General features: G+C 52.0%; 1 protein-coding gene across 4 annotated transcripts in view; it reads left to right on the forward strand.

Moving 5' to 3' along the window:
• Positions 1 to 20,399, forward strand: part of CadN (neural cadherin) — a 269,492-nt gene that overhangs the window by 156,688 nt on the left and 92,405 nt on the right. For all 4 annotated transcript variants that reach the window (XM_077647253.1, XM_077647251.1, XM_077647254.1 and 1 more), the window contains exon 16: positions 15,066 to 15,209. In XM_077647253.1, coding sequence (XP_077503379.1) covers positions 15,066 to 15,209 — 144 coding nt within the window. The remainder of the gene's footprint in view (positions 1 to 15,065; positions 15,210 to 20,399) is intronic.

Below are 20,399 nucleotides of genomic sequence, written 5' to 3' on the forward strand. Positions count from 1 at the left end.
TCTCCACGCCCCTTGTAGCGCCGGCGTCGCAAGCGGAGCAGGCGCTGGCCCTGCGAATCGAATTTTCGTGGCACCACGGTGACATTACAGGAGACCTTGGTGCTCGCCCTGGCAGAAGCTTAGCTTTCTACGGTTCCCGCATCTCTTGCGCGCCTTTGTCATGTTATTTCCGCTTGAACCTCACTGAGAAGACTTGTCGCTGTGGCTAAGTAGCTGCCGCGTCCTGCTGCTGATTTTGCACGCCTCATTTCGACTAAACAAACGCTTGTGCACGCGATTGTGGCGCACGTCTGGAACCATGCTGGCGGTAATTTTGTCTCAAGCTGATCACTGGTTTACCTTTTAAAAAAAAAGGGTGGACGGGTCAAGGGGAATTGTCCGCCGGAAAACGGGGTTTTTCTTGGAAACTTTTTTCTGAGGCCTAGCCGTTGCACTTTGGTCGCCCTAGTCCCGTATACTCCCAAAATTTATTTTTCTTTGTTTCGACACGTTGCTTTAGGGTAGTGGGGCCTCCCAGCCCTCGCCGATGTGGCCTTGTACCGGGCATACCGTATCTCCTTGTATTTTTCACTGTACGTTTGCTTTTAAATTTCTTTTGGGGCTTCTTCGTCCCATTTTCTTTGTTTCGGTTGGTTTGAGCTTGTGATGCCTATGCTAGGACGGGCAATGTTTTTTTCTGTAAATGTTTTTACGGCGAAAGCTGTTGCGCGAATTCCAACGCGCCGATTAGCGTTCGCAGATTCCGTGTCTGTACGAAGCTTCTGATTTGTTCAACTGCGAATGCTTGCTTGGGAGCTGGTTCGCGTGCTGCGCAAGGGATGGCACTGCTCGGCATGCGAGCGGGCGAGGATGTGGCGGAAGCAGCAGTAGGAACACTTCGCGCACAGTGCCACGGTGGCCTAACGCTGCCGCGCAGTGTGCGATAGCCAGACGTGAGGAAGGTGCCGCCGTGCGCACTGCCGAACGTAACGCCGATCGGGGTCGAACCCGGACCGAATGACGCCGCACGTGGTTGCAGGACCTCCGAGGTGTACTGCTCGTGGCGCTTCTTTTTGGGGGACTATCGCCGACCGGGCCGTGGCTCGGCAGGACACGAAGCTTTTGGGTGCCGATCCGGAGCGTCTTGCTTTCGCTAAGTTTGACGCGTTGCGCAGTGCCTATTAAGAGGAAACTCCAAAATGAGGAAATGGGCGGCACTAAGTAATGATTGCAGTCGTCTCGGTCAGCTAAGCGACAGATTCCTCCGTGGCTGGAGTTTTTTTTTTTTTTAATTCGATAGCATTAGAGGTCCCGTTCACGAAAAAAGCCGGCGTCCGTCCGGCCGTGTTACACAAAAAGCAGCAGGCCCACATGCTAATTGAAATTAGTACATATAAATTCAACGCATTTGTCACGTGCCCACAACGGCGCTGCGCATCAGCCTTTCGGGGGCTCGGGAAGAGCAACCTGTGTCTGTGTGTGAAACCAACCTGCGGGGGGAGTGGCGTATCGCTTAACCGCTGCACCACTGCGCAAGGAGTGGCGTAAGGAGCAGAGTTCCGCGATGTATGAAGAGGAGTACCGACACGCGAGGGATCTCTAATACTATCGCATTGTACGCTTTAAGGCCAACTTCGACGCCCTTTTTTTTTACGTTTGCGCGTTGATTGGCTGAACTGGCGAGTGTAAGTGGGAGCTTGGGTCATTATTTGCCTGAAATGGTCAAAAGCCAGCTCGAAATTTTGTCCTTCAGCAAACATAGAGCGAACGTCGGCGGTCGTGCGCCCAGTGACGTCACACACTGCAAGGTTGCCCGTAGTCTCCCTAATTGAGGCCACGAAATGGGAAATTGTAAAAAAAACAAAAACATTTGCGCTGCGACAAATCACTGCCGTGATGCTAAACTTGACACAAAGGACCAGAAAACTGCGGAGAACGTACAATGAAAGATTCAGTAATATCAGAGGAGGTGGAAAAAGCGCAGGAGTTGCGATTTAAAGGCAAGCTACAAGGGTTGGAACGCCAAATTTTGAGGCTAGAAAAACTTATGGGCTTCCTTTGTATCTAAGTCCACCCAGGGCTGGGTATTGGACGCAACAAACGCTTGAATTATTTTTTAATTCAGCTCTAAAGAATCCTAAACGATCTTTCGCACGATCGAGACCCATCGCCGGCGTGATTGTTAATGACGTATGAGCTTGGGAACAGTATCAGTGATTATTGGTGACCTCACAGCAACGTGATGTGCTATGAACGGCGACACGCTACAGTGGCCGGGGGCTGCGTCAGCGGTCGGTGCGCTGATTGGCAGATACGCCGACGCACCTGGCGGCCCCGGCATCGGCGGTGACGAATAGGACAGCGACGAACTGTAGCCTGTACGGACAGTGAGGCATTGTGTCGTCGTTATGTGACCAGGGGTTGGGCCGACTGTCGCGCTGTTGACTACGGGCCACCGGTACAGACGTCCGCCGAGCGTTGGCGAAGCTATAAACAACGCTGAAACCGCTTTGGCATACGTGGTATGCTGACTGAGACCGGCCGTCGAACTCGGATGTCGTCACTCGCTCGCTTCTCAGCTCGTTGATATACCGACCAAGTGTGATGCAGCATGTGCACGAGAATAGACGACGCAGCAGTCAAAACTCTCGGGGGCCACGTGACCAGAGTTGCTGCTCTTCCCTGGTTGTTACGTCATAGCACATTCCCGGCTCGAAATATCTCAGTATAAATGGTGCAGTAATAAATTATTTACTGCGCGTATGTGAACCTCGAAGCCTGTATCACGTGTTCTGGGGTAAGTAATACGCAGCGCTTTAAACAAAGAACGCACCAGCCAAAAATTTGGCGTCTCCATCCCCTTTAAGCGTCGTCCAAGTTTTTGTGCCGCCTGTTTGTCGAATACCTGCCGTCAGAAGAGCAATTAGAGGGTCCCCCGTTCATGGGGTCACCGGGGCTCTGAGCTCGGTCGTACGAAAGCGCATGATGGCCTTAGCTGCCTACGTGCCATTAAACCCAACACAACACAACGTACAAAAGCGCGTGTCAGCGTCTCTTCCACGCCAGTGAACGCATGGAGACACTGTTTGCATCAGGATTCGGTGCGTGCCTTCGCATTCAAACCGATTGGTGCTTGGCAGTGACATAAGAGGAACGCTACGGAAGGTGCTGGTGCACCTCGGACGGTAGCCCCATTACTGGTACGCGCTTCGTTTATTTGCTACCGTGAGACCGATCTGCGCCCGCTCTGGAATTGCAGCGTGTTGTTGGGCTTGGCTGCATTGAGTTTTATTGCGCAGCCGCCGCGGTGGCTCAGCGGTTATGGCGCTAAGCTGCTGACCCGAAAGACGCGGGTTCGATCCCGGCCGCGGCGGTCCAATTTCGATGGAGGCGAAATTCAAGGGGCCCGCATACTGCGCGATCTCAGTGCACGTTAAAGAGCTCCAGGTGGTCGAAATTTCCGGAGCCGTTCACTACGTCGTCCCTCATAGCCTGAGTCGCTTTGGGACGTTAAACCCCCATAAAAAAAAAAGTTGTTGCAGGGCTGACTTCCTTGCAGTAGCCAACACCCCTGTCACACGGGAAAATTTAACGTCATTCGAATCGATTGGCCTTCGATGCACCGGATGTTATACGGTTTCTTTCGAGGCTACCCAGCTAAAAATAGTCATTCGCAAATGATAGCAATTACGATCAGGAAGAAAAAAAATAGCACAATTAAGGGGCATCAGTGTGCATAAAAGGGGTTTGAAATTGTTGTGTGTTGTTTTTAAAGTGGGTGAAAACATTTCTGTACATCACCATCATCAACACTAGACTGGCTACGCCCACTGTAGGGACAAAGGCCTCTCCAATTAACCCTGTCCTGTACCCAGCTGCGGTCACTCTATCCCTGCAAACTTCTTAATTTCATCCGCGGCGTCCCCTGCTACGCTTGCCTTCGCTTGGAATGCACTCGGTTACTCGGAAGGACCAGCGGTAATCTCGGCTTCGCATTACATGCCCTGCCCAACCACATTTCTTGTTCTTGATTTCAACTAAGATGTCATTAATACGCGTTTGATCCCTAACCCACTCCGGCCTCTCCCTGTCTCTGAATGTTATACCTATCACTTTCCTTTCCGTAGCTCGCTGCGTTGTCCTCAGTTTAAGTTGAACCTGTTTCGTTAGCCACCACGTTTCTGCCCCATAAGTGAATACGAGTACGATACAGCTGTTGCTAATGGCATTGCCCCCTGTGTCTCTTAAAGCATGCATCCGATTTTTGCCTGCGCCTAATTTCCTCTTCACCGCCTTTAGTCTGACCCCGTTCTTTAAAGCATGCGCGATTCTCTACTTATTCAACTTCCTTATGTCGGCTGCCTGGCGCTCTTTGGGTAGCTTTGATAGCTCTAGCAGGTATATTATGTCTGTGTGGTTAGAGGCTTTCATGCTTTGGCGTTTCTGAAACGGATCTTTCGTCTCCTGAGATAGCTTGCCGGTATCTGTCGAGCCATCCTACCGCCTACTTCTACTGCGCACTCCGTAATGATATCTGTGAGATTACTGTTCATTGCGTGGACATTAAGGTCGTCGCTCTCAGTTGTTGTTGTTGTCCTCTGTTGAAGTGGCACACACCCACAGTGGGGGATTGGCCAGGGTGCCTTGTACGGTCAACTAGTTGTGAGACATTGACTCATTTAAGGTAGTCGAAGTTGAATTTTGTGCTTAAAAAATTATGAATTGTAACGAACAAAGGAGTCTCCCTGACGCAATGATGAAATTACGCAGATAATCGCACACTGGTTTTAGGACATATCCCCTGGCGCTTGCCCCAAAGGAGAGAAGAACCGGAATAGAATCGAGCGAGGATTCCGGAATCTGCAGATAAGCTTTTCGTGCCGTTAAAGCCGAATAGCTGTTCTGCAGCGAGATCCTGAATTCCTGCTCTTTCAGTCTTACTGCTTGCACTGCACTGCTCGACGCTTGGCGTCGCCGCAGTTGCGCGAGCCTTTACTCACCAATACCGAGTTCATGTAGACGCAGTCGTCATGTAGGGCTGACCTTGCGCTACCCACAGCTTATTCCTGTCGCTTTCATGTAAACAAGGCTACATAGGAGGTTTTTGGCTAATTACTAAGCCAGGGTGGCTAAATCCTGTTCTGGGGAGGGTGTGCGTTGACGATTTTGGTCACCGAGATCAGGCCGCGCCCCAGGCCTGGTATGCAATTCCATTGACACGCGGAGTTTTTTTTTTTTTTCCCCGGTGTATAATTAGCGGTTGGTGCATTACTAAGGTACCCTCTATTAACTCTTATCCGCAACTGTTCAACTATAAAGGCAACCACGAATTAAACAAATTCAGGTTCATAACTTTTCATGTTTGAACCGGTCGATCCCCCTGCCTAACCTCGCTGGCACGGCACGAAGGCCTCCGGGAGAGGAGTAGGGGGTTTATTCACTACAAGACTGGCACTTAAATTTAAGTGATGCTGCAGCTGCCAGTTGGGTGCAGTTATATTTGCACCCTAGAGTCTGGGCTTCTTAATACTTAATTCCAAATTTCATCGTCTTCATATTTGCTTTTTCCTGGAGCGTCTTCGCATTTTCTGATGATGTGGTCCATGTCATCCACTCCTCCGAAAAATATGCATTTCTCTTCTTGAATTAGGGCCTTTTCTTCTTTCTTTTTAGGCTTGATCCTTGCCCTCCGTCTTGAGGAGGCGTAGTTTCCCGCTTGAAGTCTCCTTAATATCTACAAATGTGAACGAACAATATGGCTGACGCGGCAGAGTGCGGAGATGCGCAGGGCTTGGAATTGTCAACTAAAGGTGGATCAGCGTAGTTAAAGCTTTATGTACTCCCTAGCTAAGCGCACGTGGAATGCGAACCAACAAGAAACACGCGGGGCAAACTGAACTGGCCGGCGCAGGCAGGGCGCTCCGTGCTTCACGCTCGGCCACCGCCGTTGGCCGCTGCTTAGACCGAGAGTAATAGCTGACCACGACAGCCTCTCCAGCGCGTGAATAGTTTCACACCAAATTTAACGCTTCTTTTTTTTTTACCAGAACTTAATGACGAAGACTTTTAAACTTGGCGGTGCGCACATTTTTTTTTTCTCGCGTTGCTTGTTTCTCTTCCGTATCCGGTGCCCAGAATATGCATTCGGTTCGATGCCGAATGCGAGCGGGTTCTCCAAACTCATTCGATGGTGAACGCAGTTCGAACCTAATGACTTCAAATGATCCCTTGTAACAGCCGATTAATGACGTTAGATTCTCAGGCCATTAAATTTGCTTGTGTGGCAGGGGTATTGAGACACCGCTCTATTCACCGAGTGACTCACCAAGGGTCTTCGGTGTTTGTGGTGCGCCCCCTGTAGGACGGCACGGTCCGTATTCTCCGCTTCTTTTTTGGGGCAATTGTTTTCGGGGACAGGCACCCTGTTCGCCCGAGAAAGTGCGGCATGCCCGACCGTGAGCCCCGGTGTGCTTGGCTCGGCATCGTCGCTGCTCTGCTCGCGCCTCGACGCACAGTGACGTCGCACCCGTCCGTCCGGGGCCCTTGACCAACACCCTCTAAATACTTTCTTCAGGCCTCTCCAGGCCCTCCTTTCCACACGCGCTACGTCACGCCAAGTGTCCGGTCAGGCTGCTCACCAAGCGCGGCTCCGCTCCGCTCGGTTGTCTCCCTCGATGTGCTCGCGCTTGCCCGGGCAAGCACAGACACGAACGCAGTCTTGCAGTGAGCGTCTAGCTGCTGCTTGAGTCTTTCAGCCTGGCGTTGGGTGCATTTCCGTTCGCTCCTCGCACGGCTGTGTCTGTTTCGTGTGGCCGTTTCTTGTGTGGCGTGCGTACCTGTGCTAGCGCACGAATGGGAAACTGATTGCCTGCCGTGTAGCGAGTGCAACTTCGTGAAACATGGGCCGGTGCTGTGTTCCCGGGTGCCGCGGGAACTACCAGAATGGTCCCAAAGTACGTGTTTATTGCTTCCCAAGAGACGAAGTACGAAGAAAAGCCTGGTTGCGAGCCATTCCACGGAAGGATTTCACACCTACAGAGCATTCGAGGGTAAGACTGAAATATTGCTTAATAGGCGCTGGTAATTATCTTAGTTGTGAGCTGTCGCTCCCGGAAAGGCATGCTGTCTTTGTAGGCAATGATATCACTTCTTACACTTATGTATGAATTGTCCAGGAAGCATTTAGTTCTGTGGATGTGCATAAGGCTTGTGTAAAAGCTGTGTAAATATGTAAAAGCTGTTCACTATTCAGACTCTTTTTACTTAGTGTTTTAGGCAATGGAGAGTCATGGCGAATGGCCTTGCTTCATTTTCTCGTGCAGGTGTGTGAACTGCACTTCCACGCAGGCGACTTCATTACGACGTTGTCACACCAAGATGAACTGACAGGGAAAGTAATAGAGGTGAAGCGTGACAGGCTACAGTTGAAGATTGATGCTGCGCCTTCTGTTTTTCCAAACTGCCCAAAATACTTGTCCTCAACGCCTGGACGAAGTGAATCGCCAGAGACGAAAAAAGCAAGAAGGGAAAACGCTGCTTTGCAGGAGGCTATGAGGAAGTCACTTCAGTCTAATGAGCTTGAACAGAAAAGAAACAAAGTTTCATCTTACGAGGAGTTCAAATCTAAGTTGCCTGGAATCTGCAACACGAAATTCTGGACCGTTTCTGTCGATGAGCAGTGCGTTAGGTTCCTTCTCATCGAGAATGATCCTTCACCTAATGTGAAATGCGCCTTGGTAGTTCTCCCTGATCTGTCACTTTCTGTTTTCTTGAATGGAGTGAAGCTTCTGTCGCTTCCTTCAGGCAGGATTCTGCCAGCTCAAGTATGCGACACCTCCAGCCTGTCCTTGCTGCTAGAAGAACTCGAGATAGGCTTGCATAATATACCTGAGGTGACGAAAGAGTCGAAACATACTAAAGTATTGCAGTTTGTCGGTTCACTGCTTGCAGACCTCATTGAGGACAGTGATACGACGAAAGAACAGTCTTCTTTGCTGAAATTTCTGGTTGAGCAGATAGAGCTTCTCCTCGCGAAACAGCATGTGTATAGCGCAGAGCTGCTGGTATTCGCCAGTATTTTGAATTCAATTTCTCCTCACGCATATCACTTCACAAGAGCTGCATCAAGAATCATTCTGCCCCATCCTTCCACACTGCGCCGTGTTTGCTCAAATTACAAAGCTGACCCTCTTGTGGAGCAAAATCAACCGCACTGTCTCTCCTACATCCGAGAACGAGTCAAATCAATGAAAGACCACGAGAAGACAGTGACCCTGATGATCGATGAGATCCACATAAAACCATACTTCGACTACAAAGGGGGCACAATAGTAGGATCGTCGGTTCATTCAACGGAACCAGCAACAACAGCCCATGTGTTCATGGTACAATCACTCCTTTCTGCAAACAAGGACGTCATTCACATATTACCTGTGAGCAAACTGAGCGCAGAAATTTTGCACGAGCATGCTAAGAACATAATCATTAATGTTGAGAAAATGGGGCTCAAAATTATCGCTGTGATAACGGACAACAATGCTCTGAACCGCAAGATGATGTCGTTATTTGCTACAAGTCCTCAGGTGAGCATTGTCTATCCCCATCCAGCCGATAACGCTCGCCCTCTTTTCTACGTGGTCGATCCTGTGCATCTCTTGAAGTGCATTAGGAACAATTGGATTAACCAGAAAAACCCTGGAACATGCCTCTATTTCCCTGAAATGGACTTGAGTGGAGCAATGCCCGAAGGGCCTCCTCGTATGAAAGCTGCTTCTTTCGCAGCTGTGCGGCAGCTTTATTCTTCAGAGAAGACGTCGCTTGTGAAGGCTGCTTACAGACTGAACGCAAAAGCCGTGAATCCAACCTCAATGGAGCGGCAAAATGTAAAGCTCGCTCTCGACGTCATTAATCAGTTTGTTTCAAATGCCCTCAGGACACATGGTTCCGCGTTCAAGATTCCTCAAGCTGAGTCGACTGCTCTTTTCATTGACGTTATCCTCACATGGTGGCAAATAGTCAATGTTAAGACCCCTTGCAAAGGCCAGAGGCTAAGGGACAGCATGCAAGACCCTGTAAGGTCTGTTGATGACACACAGTTAGCTTTCCTGAGCGGCGTTGTGGACTGGTTGGACGCTTGGGCAAGAATAAACATCACCAGTGGCTCGCTGACGAAAGAGACTCACAGTGCTTTGCGACTGACATGCTATTCTCTGGTAGAACTCTCGCGCTACTGCTTAGAAGAACTTCACTTCAAGTACGTACTGCTGGGCAAATTTCAGACGGATGCGCTAGAAGACCGGTTCGGCCGTTACCGCCAGCTGGCAGGATCACAGTACCACATTTCCGTGCGTCAGCTCTACCAATGTGAGAAGAAGCTTCGTCTTCAAAAACTTTTGACATTTCCACGCGAGGAAACAGAGTTTGAAGACGTAAGTGAGGATCTTGTCCCATGCAACTTTTCTGTGGCTGTCAGCGACGACGATATTACACACGCCCACTCTGACATGGATGCTATTGTCTACATTGCAGGATACGCTGCTCATGCTGCTTTAAAGAAGCTTTCATGTTCTGCTTGCTTCAGCACATTGGTGATTGAAAATCGAGAGATCGAAGCGGAAAATACTGCCATGATAGCTAACCTGTCGAGAGGAGGGCTGAAGTTTCCCCAGCCATGCACAGTTCACATGGTACTGATGACTAAACTAGTTGCAGAGAAGTTGTCTTTTGGAGCAACCGCGGAAGATTTTCTCTCCTGTAGAAATCAACGTGGTGTCGTGATTTCACAGACGATTTCCCTCCTGGACGAACACGACATTGAGACATGTGAAAATGGCCACACTGCACAAACTCTCCTGCGCTTGGTAGTACGCGTTGCAACCAACGTTGTTCTAAACAACTTTTGCAAACTAAGAAATGATGCCATACAAGACAATGCGCAGCAGAAGGCCGCAGCCCGGAAAGCAGCAACGCTTAAGAAGAAGTAAGTTTTATTCCCAAGCAATAAAAATGCTTTGCGCACACTTCATTGCTGGTGTCTCGTCGTTTTTTATTGTAAGGGTCAGATTAGCTGTACAAATACTCAACAGCGCAACATTATTGTGAGTGTCATTATTGCTGTGTGTGAAAGCTTTAAGCAAAACACAATACAGAATAAAACTAACACAATGCGCAGTAGACGGTGTTTTTTTTTTCAATGTTCACGAACTTCTACTTTAACAACTAGATATACGCATGTGCGGTCTGTGCGGATGGATTTTACCGCACGGCAGACATCATGTACGTGATAGAACCTAATAATTAGATGATTAATTGAAATTAACTAATCAATTTTTTATTATAATGACCAATAATGCGAAATTGGCGGCCGTATGCTAAATTGTTTATTATAAAAAACTGTATTAGCAGCTCGAACTTTCTTGACAATAAGGTGTTCTGCAATAAAAAAAATATATAAAGCAGATAAAATGATAGCCTAAGGCGCGCACAAACTAGCGAATTTCTTTTCTGCAGCAACGACAAAAATGAAAATGAAGGAATCACTTATAAGGCAGCTACGTACGGCAGTACCCGAATAGTGCAGACGGGCGCGGCGCGCTGAAATCGCGGAGCGCGGGGCCTGCACGGTCCCTTGGCGTGACGTCACGCGGCCGGTGGAGAGGCCTTAGCATTGAGAGGGTGTTGCCTTGACCCGCCTATGCCGTTCCCTTTCTTCTTCTCTCTCGGGCGATGAATGCGCGAGATGTGACGCGTCGTCGCTGCCCTCCCAGCCGAAGGCGGTTCTTTTCCCTGCCGGTGCCCTCTCTTTCTCGCGAGCTGGATCATTACGCAGATGTGATATTCATTCGCCGCGTGCAGCCCCTATTCACGAAAGACGTCGCGGCGAGCGAGAAGTGGCAAGTTCGTCGTCTGGTTTTTAAACGCTTGTCTTCCCAGTTTGTCTCTCCTAATGATAACGGCGCGAGTAGCGAAATGCGAGTCCACTCGAGCCGGTGCTGTTAAAAACATATTAGCCACATAATCTGGTCGTCAGCGCGATTGAAAAACGGTCGCATTCTTGGATACTTCTCCGCTTTTTTTTTTTCACATTTTGAGCCGCTTTTCGTGCTGCAGCTCCTTGGCGTAAGCGATATTTCTTCGTCGATATCCAAATGTCCGTTGGTGCAAGTTGTCATGGCTGGTTCTGCTTTGTGCAAGCGCCGTTACTTGGGGGGTCCTCGACCGGCGTGGGATGTTCTCGTGTTCCCGGCGGCGTTCGAGTGTCTCCGCTGGAACTCTCTCGGCCGCCAATCTCGGGGACTGCGCTTGGGTGTCGGCTGCCACAACCGAGTTCCCCCGGGCTGCGGAGGGAGCCCGGAGTCGGGCGCTCGTGTCGTGGCGTGACGGGGGATTGCGCGTGTGCGGCCCCTGTTTCTGGCGCCGGGGAGGAGGAGGGCAGCCTAATGTGGTTCGGGAGGAAGAAATCTTTTGTTCCGCCCGAAGAGGCTTACAAATGACAATCGCAGCGGAGGAGGTGCCTCTGCTGGCGGAGAAAAGGGGAAGGGGTCAGACAATCCAATTTGGTATTCGGGGCCCTATCGAATGTGTTTCGAATTCGAAATGGATGGCCCCCGAAGGAACAAAAAAACAGGGAGGCAGGGCGCCTAATGGCACCAGCCGAGGCAAAAGAAGAGGCCAATTGAACGAGCGGGTGGCGCCGCTCTCGGCACGCGGCCGTGGCGGCGACTTTTGGCGGCCGCTTTTGAGAAAGGCGGCTGCCAGATGGACAGGGTGAGCCCTGCCAGGATCAATGCCGCGCCTGATTGATTTGTGGGCTTCGGCCGAGTGGGCGTTTGGCGCGAAACACGCCCCCGCCGCCGAATTCGCGACGAGGCGCCGGGCTTGCCTGCTCTCTTTCCCTTCGAGTGGGCCGTGCCTCCAACGCCAGTGCGCGCGGATCCGTCGTGTTTCGTCGCTGTAGGTGGCACGCCGTAGTGTCAGCACTGCCGGGGCGCCCAGCTTAGCCTTGCGCCATCTGCTCGAGACTTACCGGCACGCAGGCCCGGAATTTCTGCGGAGCCTGGCATGCAGCGAAAGAAAGGGTCCCAGGTGACCTCATCCGAAACAGCGTGGCCATATTCCGATCCTCCTCCCCACGCGTGATTCGCCACTCGCTTTCTCGTCTGTGGCCCAGCTAGGCAGGCACCGCTGCCTACCTTCGTGTAAAAGATGCCTCCTCCTCCGAGCGGCCCATCGATTCGGGGTGCTTTGCCTGCCCCGTCGGCGCGCGTTGTTGGCACCCCTTTGCCGGGGCCATTTCTGTTTTCCTCGGCGCGCAATTCGATTGCGTGCTCGCGCTCCCTCCTCCGCGCTGACCGGAACGGGCGCACTTCTCCCCCGTCTGCCCGTTTCTTCTCCCTTGGCTGCAACTTTTTGTTTCCCCGTGGCGTCGTCCGCCGTGCGCGGCAATTTCAGTTCGAGAGTCGGCCCCTCCGTTCCAAACAGCCGCGTCTCCGTGACGCTTTTGACGCGTTCGGCTTTCTTTTCCGCCTTGCGGGAGGGCGAAAGAAATTGGAATGGTCCAGTCGCGCCCGCGCTCTTTCTTCTCCCGCGGGACGTAATTTGAGGAGGCCCCCTTTTTGGCGGCGCCGGCGACTTTTATTATTGACCAGCGACCGCTGTTTGTCGCCTGTCTCCGGCGGTGGCCAGTCGGCGAGACAATGTGCGCTCTCGTTACGCCGTCTCGGAGGATGATTGCCGGAAAAGAAGTGCGAATTGAAAAATGGGCTGGTTTGCGAGGAGGCGCACAATGAAGCGGGGTTCTTTTGTCGACGCCCCTGGCCGATGCGCCGTGTTAATTTTGTGCCCATTGGTCCGGGGCCTCTTCTCATTTCCCTGCGTGCTGCGCAAGCGGGAAGTCTCGTTGCCCCCGCAGAATCCCCTTCGGATGGCAGCGCAGGGGAGGCGACGCCTTGTTTCGCTGTGTTGACCGCCATGGGGTGAAGGCGGCCTCCTCTTGTCGCCAGGCTTGGTTTTGCGCAGAGCTTCTGTTTCTCGCCCCACCTGGCGCAGCCCGCTTTAATTCCTCCCTGTGGCGGCGCTGAAATCTGATAACACCGTTCTTTGCGAGGCAGTACAAAGCAGTGGTGACGGTGATTGTGTGCCACAGGTGTCTCTCGCACTGTAGGGAGAACGGAGCGCTGTCGATGCTTCAGTCTTCGTTCTCCCACCTTTTCCACGGGTGCCGGTTCTTGCGACGCGTTGAATGTGTTCTATCCTCTCGGCTGTGTACTAGGATTAGCGCTCTAGTCTTTACATTCGCCTCGCGTTAAATGGCTCTGAACTCCACTACAGCATATCTGGAGGAAACATTTCATGGGCTTTGTAGCCATGGTTCAGAACCGGATGCTTACGTTGGAAGCGCTGTGCTAAGAGGGAATTGGGAGGGAACAGTACGACTTGCACAGTGTCTATTCATCTGCACTGCCGCATGTTACGTTGTCTGTGTGGCCGTAGAAAAAAAAATAGTAAACAATAACCTCACAAAGAGTACCTTTACACCGGCTCCAAAGCGCTCTTCACTCTAGAAAAGCAATCACTCCGTTACTTGGACAAAACATAAAACTCTGCCGGGTTCCGAGTCATGTCGGAATAAAAGTCACTGAGAGAACAGACTTGTGCGCTGCTCAAGCTCGTGGCAAGCAAATAAGAGAAGTAAATATGTTCTTTAAAGATCGCATGAATTTGGTACTTCGTAAATTAAGAAAAAAAATAGGCAGTGGAGCAATGAAGTAGATAAACTACACTTGGTGAAGCCAGATTTAGGTAAATGGAAGTCTTGCACATGCCAGGAACGTTTGAAAGTGATTCCCTGCCGTCTTCGTTCAAGGCTCAGGCAGCTTACACAACATCGTACTGACAAAAGCAGACAAGCTCCGATGTCAATCATGAGGAGGTAGCAGTAAATCACGTTTTATTTTTGTGTACGAAAGTGGAAGCACTATAAGGGAAAGCAATGAACACGCACCATTCCATCCACCATTACTATTGGTTGAAAATGGTCTTGTTGAGATTTGTCCCTTATGTTTCGGTTTTTAAAAGGAGCAAATTTCTTAAACAAGGTGTATATTTAGAAAAAATATAGTGAAATAGACTTTTAACGTCGTGTTTAGCTCATGATAACCTCAGTTGTTTATGGGACATAAACTCAAACAACACACATTCACGGCGACCGCTGAAGTTCGTAAAGCTTTCTCCGATTTGGCCGCCTCAAAGCTGTTATCCTATCTCCTCTTTAGTGACTGTGCTACCGGAACGCGAGCGCCGAATTTTAATTTGACGTTTTCCTTCTTGTTGGCTTGAAGAGTGTAGCTCCCAAAAGTTGCGTTAACCAATTTTTTTTTTGCGAAATTTTAGTTTGGTCTCAATTACGTTGCAGATTGATGTGACCTTGCGACCGTGAGCTTGCTGTATAACAGACGCTGCGTGCAGATAGGTCATGCGCGTTTTGTCGTTGAAAAATTGAACGCTCGTGTTTTTTTTTTTGTCGTATATCTCGGATCCATAGGGCGCTTTGCGGATTGGTTTGTCCTCCTTTTGTGGAAGCAGTCTGCGCCTAACCGTTTCTTTTCCTTTTTTCCTACTGGACGGGGGGGGAGCCCTTGCTCCGTGACTTCCTCTGGAGAAGGCCCCGGGTGGGGCTGCCGTCCGATAAGCGCATCTGGTAATGATTCGGTGCTTCGGCCGCCGCTGTCCGGCCAGAGTCCGTCTGTGGACTTTTTCCCGCGCCCTTTGCGGGTGTTTCCTGTGGCGCTATCGGCGAAGCGGACATCGAGCGGCGCCGTGCTCGCCGAAGTGGAGTGCGTCGCCTTCTCGCCGCGATAATATTCGTGGAGCCGCGCGGAACGGTCGCCCCGGTTTCGGTGATTTACGGCGGTGCTTGGCGTCGCGTGTATCGTGCGCGCGTGTTAATTACTTTGCTTGGCTGCGGTGGAAATCTAGTCGTTCCGCCGTCGCCTCTTTTCACTGCATATCTCTGGCGCAGCATTAAGGCTAACGAGCGCCGCGCTGGGCCGCCACCTGAGCGGGGGTGTTTTCTTCTCCTGGCGCAGTGACCAAGTACATCCGCATTGGGATCGGCGACAAGAACGACAACCCGCCGTACTTCGGCCAGGCGCTCTACGAGGCTGAGGTCAACGAGGACGAGGATGTGCAGCACACTGTCATCACTGTCACCGCCAAGGACAAGGACGAATGTGAGTTGGTCTCTCGCCTGCTGCCCATGCGCCTCGCGGTGAACACCTGTTCGGGAACAGTCCGGCCCCCGGCAGGTCCAGGAGCTGTGCTCCTTTTCGGCTTTAACCCGCAGCAGTGTGGAAGCTGCAGGCCTTCTCGACCAGACCAGAGAGGGCGCTGTTCAGAAATATTTTGCTGCGCGCCTCGTCGCCCGCTTTTCGCCTGCTGAAGGCTGTCGAACGCGTCTCTACAGACACCGCGGCACGCCTTGAGTGGGAAGTTGAACAACACGCTTTCTGCAAACCATAAGGAAACACTCACTCACTCATCAGCGCAGCACTGGGGAAATAACTGAGGAACTCTGCAGCGGAAATGAGAAGCTGCGATCGCAAGGTCAGAAAGGAGTCCGTGCCAGCATGACGGGGCCCCTCACTTCGCAGTAGAGGGCTATTGGATAGGGGGACCCTATCGGCCAGGGGGATGAGGGAATAGCGCGGCGCCAGTGCGCAGGCGCAGGACGCCCCTCATGTTGTTGTTCTGCGCATGCGCACTGGCGTCCCGCTATTTCGCTATCCCCCGAACCGATAGGGTGCCCCCATTTTAAAACTAGCTAATATCCCCAGTGGCTGTAAATGGCGAACATAGCTTTCGCGTTGTCCTATCTCGCTTATAACAAAATTATTCGGCGTTAAATTTGCTTTTTTTTCTTACATCGCTTTACGGTTTGGCCGCTTTTTAGGCCTAGCGAGAGGCGTCGGTTTGTTGGCGAAAATGGTTCACTTTGTAACCAGTTGGCGCCATTGGCGGGAAGTTTGCTTACGGTGAACGGTTGAACTCAAGATGCTGTTTTGACGTACAGCGTAAAGTCCCGCCAAATGCTTGCGTTTAGTACACGCAAATATGCATACTCTGGTCTAAAAAAAAAAAAACTGTCTTTCCCGTAATCGAGAGCAGATGGCTTGAAATGTCTTTTTCTGCTGTCGTACCGGAGCGATCGCCTGCTTCTCTGCGGTGCTTTGCCTTCCCCGGCGGCCTTGTCACTTTCGTAAGCGACCGCACAGTTCTGGCGTTGTCGTCGCAGTCTAGCGCTCTTCTGCCCTGGCGTGTAGCTCGCAAAGCGATCCATTTCCGCAGGACGCTTCCTTGCTCTGCTGCCGTCAGGCTCAAGCAGTTCAGACCTCATTGAAATCCGGAACGATGCAGAAGCGTACGAGCCCAAAGCTCGTCACAGGACTGAAAGGCTACCGAGCCAAACTGAATTTCGTTTCGAGGTACCCGTCTCATTAGAGCGCACCGCTAGACCAGCTTCACCGAAAAGCGCTGATTGGTCAAACAAATTATAGCGTGCCCATGCTGATCGATGGTGCCTCGGGACCTGTGCTCGACGGCGTGCGCTTTGTACAATAGGCACATTTAGTTGAGCGTCCGCATCGCTCACTGCGTTGCATGCGCCGTAAACGTCGCAAACACGACACTTTTATGGCGTCTTCGACCGCGGTCGCTTTGATCGTCTAGCTCAGAGCCGAGTCGCAGGAGCGCCGTGGAGCCGAATATGCGAGGCGCTTTGGGAGCGGTCACGGGGCAGAAGCATAACCCGAAAGCTTTTCGCTTGGCGCCGGCTGGTAGCAACATTTTGCGCATTTTATTCCGTGCCTTAACATCCTGTGAAAGTGCATTTATGTTCCTTCCCCAGAGCGCTCGCAACAAAACTGTTTGATCGGCACCGTGACGTGGCTTTCGAGCTTGGGAGCCGCCGCGGTGGCTCAGGGGTTATGGCGCTCGGCTGCCGGCCCGAAAGACGCGGGTTCGATCCCGGCCACATCGGTCGAATTTTGATGGAGGCGGAATTCTAGAGGCCCTTGTACTGTGCGATGTCAGAGCACGTTAAAGAACCCCAGGTGGTCGAAATTTCCGGAGCCCTTCACTACGGCGTCTCTCATAACCTGGGTCGCTTTGGGACGTTAAACCCCCATAAACTAAACTAAGCTTTCGAGCTTGATAGCCCCGTCATCCCGATCAGTCCACCAGCTGACGCTGCTACGATACGCGATTTCGGCGTTTGTAAACAAACCTGGGTACCGGTGATGATGCCAGCCCCAAAGCCCTTCCAGCACTAATGGCGCGGCGTTTGAAAAGGTTTGCGCCGGGGCAGACGACGTGTGTCGCACTGACTTCGATAGGGCAGCGCGGCAAGCGAAGCATTCCGTGCAGTGCTTGATGAGGCTGTGGTGCGGGTGACGCGCCCGTCCAAGTTCTACAAACAGGAAGTGTTCTGGGGGTTAAAACGCCGTGTTGCCAGAACAAAGAACGCTCGACAAAACCTCGTTTAAGCCACAAAAACGTTGCGCTTTAACTGTCGACATGTGTATTGTAATGCAAAAGCATTATAGGACTCATCAGCAACGAAACCCGACGTTGGCCGCTAAAGTGGTCCCGAAAATTCCAGACGACGTCACCGTGGTATCAAAGAAAATTCGAATTTCTTTCCGAAGGTGCGGCGAATTGAGCCCAGGAGTTGCAGAGCGCGAAACGAGCACGCAACGGCCACAAAAACGCGTCGCTTCTTGGGGAACAAAGGTGAACGCAGTACGAGTAGGTGTGTCATTATTAGAAAGGAAGAGAAGAAAATTAAAATATTGTAGGTTAAAAAGAAATAATAATTATAGAAAAATGCTTTCGCTTTATTGCCCTCAGTCATTTAATTTTTTTCACAGTGCGCACTAATGAACGCTTCTGCTGCATATGCAGTCACATTAACGGAGCCGGAATGATACCTCGTCGGAAATGCGGGCGTAAAGACACCACAGGAGGCCACTGCTACACATAGCGAAGCAATGTTTCGAGACACCGGCACATACTGATCAAAATCGTTAGCGTGAAGCTTGTACAGGCGTCCACACACCTGTCTAGAACGCTCATACGGCGCGCTCTGTTTTTCGTCTTTAACAATCGCCGCCGACTGGCGGCCCGATGCAGCTTTTAAAGACATGTTTAGTCAAACCGGATCTATGGGAATGTTCATGCATCATAGGGACTGGTCTCGAGCCCTAGTTCACTGGCAGATTACACAAGTGTACTCTCCGGTGCGCCGTTGGCGCGCTCTAGGCAGGTGTGTGGACAACTGTTCATAACTCGAGCGCACGAACATCGAGACTATGGCATGTAGCCACCCCGCCGCCCGCCCCACCGCTTATTGCCGCCGTGCTTACAAGTAAAGCTTGGCACCCGTCTATGCATGCTGTGGTATAGGCCGTCAGGACTTCGGTCTGCTCTTGACAGGACCACTTCGAACGCAAGCACGCCGCTTCATTGGCTGTAGCGGCTTACTGCCATACTGTTGTGAAGTGCTTTAGCATATCATTTCGGTTCCAGCGCAGTGCTTCTTGTCCACAGCAGTGGGCGAAAACTTTCGCGCTCGTCTGCTGGCCAAGGACGTCAGCCATGCTTCTCGCTGCCGCGCCCTCTCCCGGTCGTTTTTTTTTTTTTTTGTAGCGGAAGCTACACTAGACTACCAGTCGAGCATTTCGCGGTACAGGCGAGCCGCCAGTTGTGCGCATGCGCTACCATGGTACATGCGGGAGGGTAGTTGTGCGCATGCGCCGTTACCATGACAACCGGGGTCGAGGAGTGGGCGCGCCGCGCCCCTTGTCGTTTCCCTCCCTCCTTTATCCTTTCCTTTACGGCATGGTTCAGGTGTCCACCGAGATATGTGAGCACGGTACATGTGGAAGGCCAGTTGTGCGCATGCGCCGTTGCCATGGCAACCGGGGAGGAGGAGTGGGTGAGCCGCGCGCTTCGTCGTTTCCCTCCCTCCTTTATCCTTTCCTTTACGGCGCGGTTCGGGTGTCCACCGAAATATGTGAGACGGTTACTGTGCTTTGAGCGCTCGCGGCGCCATCTTGCATGACGTCACACCGCGCGGCTAGCCGCCGCCGCCTTTTGGTATGACGTCATATTGCGTTCATCACCCGAACCGCGCGTCGTCGCATGCGCAGCATTGCGTATAAACGGCGGAGACGTAATCGGCGGCTGTATCGCAACGCTTGATATGGATGCACAGAAGGAGAGTGCGGCCGCTGCTGAACGGCGCTTCTGAACAAGAGAACGTTAACTCTTCCGATCCGGAGGTTGTCGCCTGGCAGTTGGCTACTCAGCAAAGAGAGAATGAGCGTCAGACGGTGAAGAGAGCAGCGGAGACGCCCGAACAGAGAGAGAGGAGAGGAGTCGTCGCGGAGACACCGTGGCGCTGAGGGAGTTGCCTTCTCTGCGGAAGGCCTGCTTTGACCTCACGGAGGAAAGGCCATTGTGCTAGGGCGTGCGCGCGTTTAGGGACAGCGCATCGAGGCTTTGCTCGCGTTCTAACCACGTTGGCTGAAGGGCTACCACCTTTAGCAGGCTGCGAGGTCGTTCGAAACTGGGGCTTGGCCCGCGTGGGGCGCAGAGGGGTTTGCAGAGCCTCTTCCAAGCGAACACCCCTGAAGAAAGCCGGGGGCCGCTTGTACCCATTCTTCCCGCTGGGTGTCCGGCGGTGGGTTTTGAACCAACCACCTCCCGCATCCGAGACAGGTGCCCAACCCACTAGGGCCTTTGCAAGCGGAGACGCCAGACTGCCGAGCGTAATAGACGCCGCATAGCCGCCGAGATGGAGACTGTGGAAGGCGTCAGTCAACGGCAACCAACCGAAGATTATGTGAAGGCCCGGCGTGTGACTGATCACACCATTCGAGTTGCTGAAAGTGCATCTGCGACCCGGACATTTCAAGCGGACATGTCTCTCATTGTTAAACATACTGTGCCAACAACAAGCCCAGCCAGGGAAACGTTCCTCCCGTTACGTATATCCTGGCATAGCGGAGCTAAGCCACTGCCAATCTTTTCTTTAACGCGACAGCGTTAAAGGCCGATTCACACGACGGACTGTTCGCCCGCGGCCCGCGCATCACGTGTTCATGCCCCACTAAAAACCTGCGATCCGACGACGTCACTAAAAACCTGCGGCCTGCGATCCGATTACGTCAAGCAGATGCGACGGACCAAAAGAGCAGACGACGCGCTGGGTGTACCACTGTTGCCAGATTATTTTAAAGCGTTTGGCAATGCTGGTCAAACTGGTTTTTTTCCTCCCGACCCACGACTGCGATTGAATGGTGCAAGTGCGGCCCTTTGTCCAATCCCTCAGTGACCTGGGCCGTCTTGCTAGCCGAGTCGAT

The sequence above is a fragment of the Amblyomma americanum genome, chromosome 1 (genome assembly GCF_052857255.1).
Source record: "Amblyomma americanum isolate KBUSLIRL-KWMA chromosome 1, ASM5285725v1, whole genome shotgun sequence".
Lineage (NCBI taxonomy): Eukaryota > Metazoa > Arthropoda > Arachnida > Ixodida > Ixodidae > Amblyomma > Amblyomma americanum.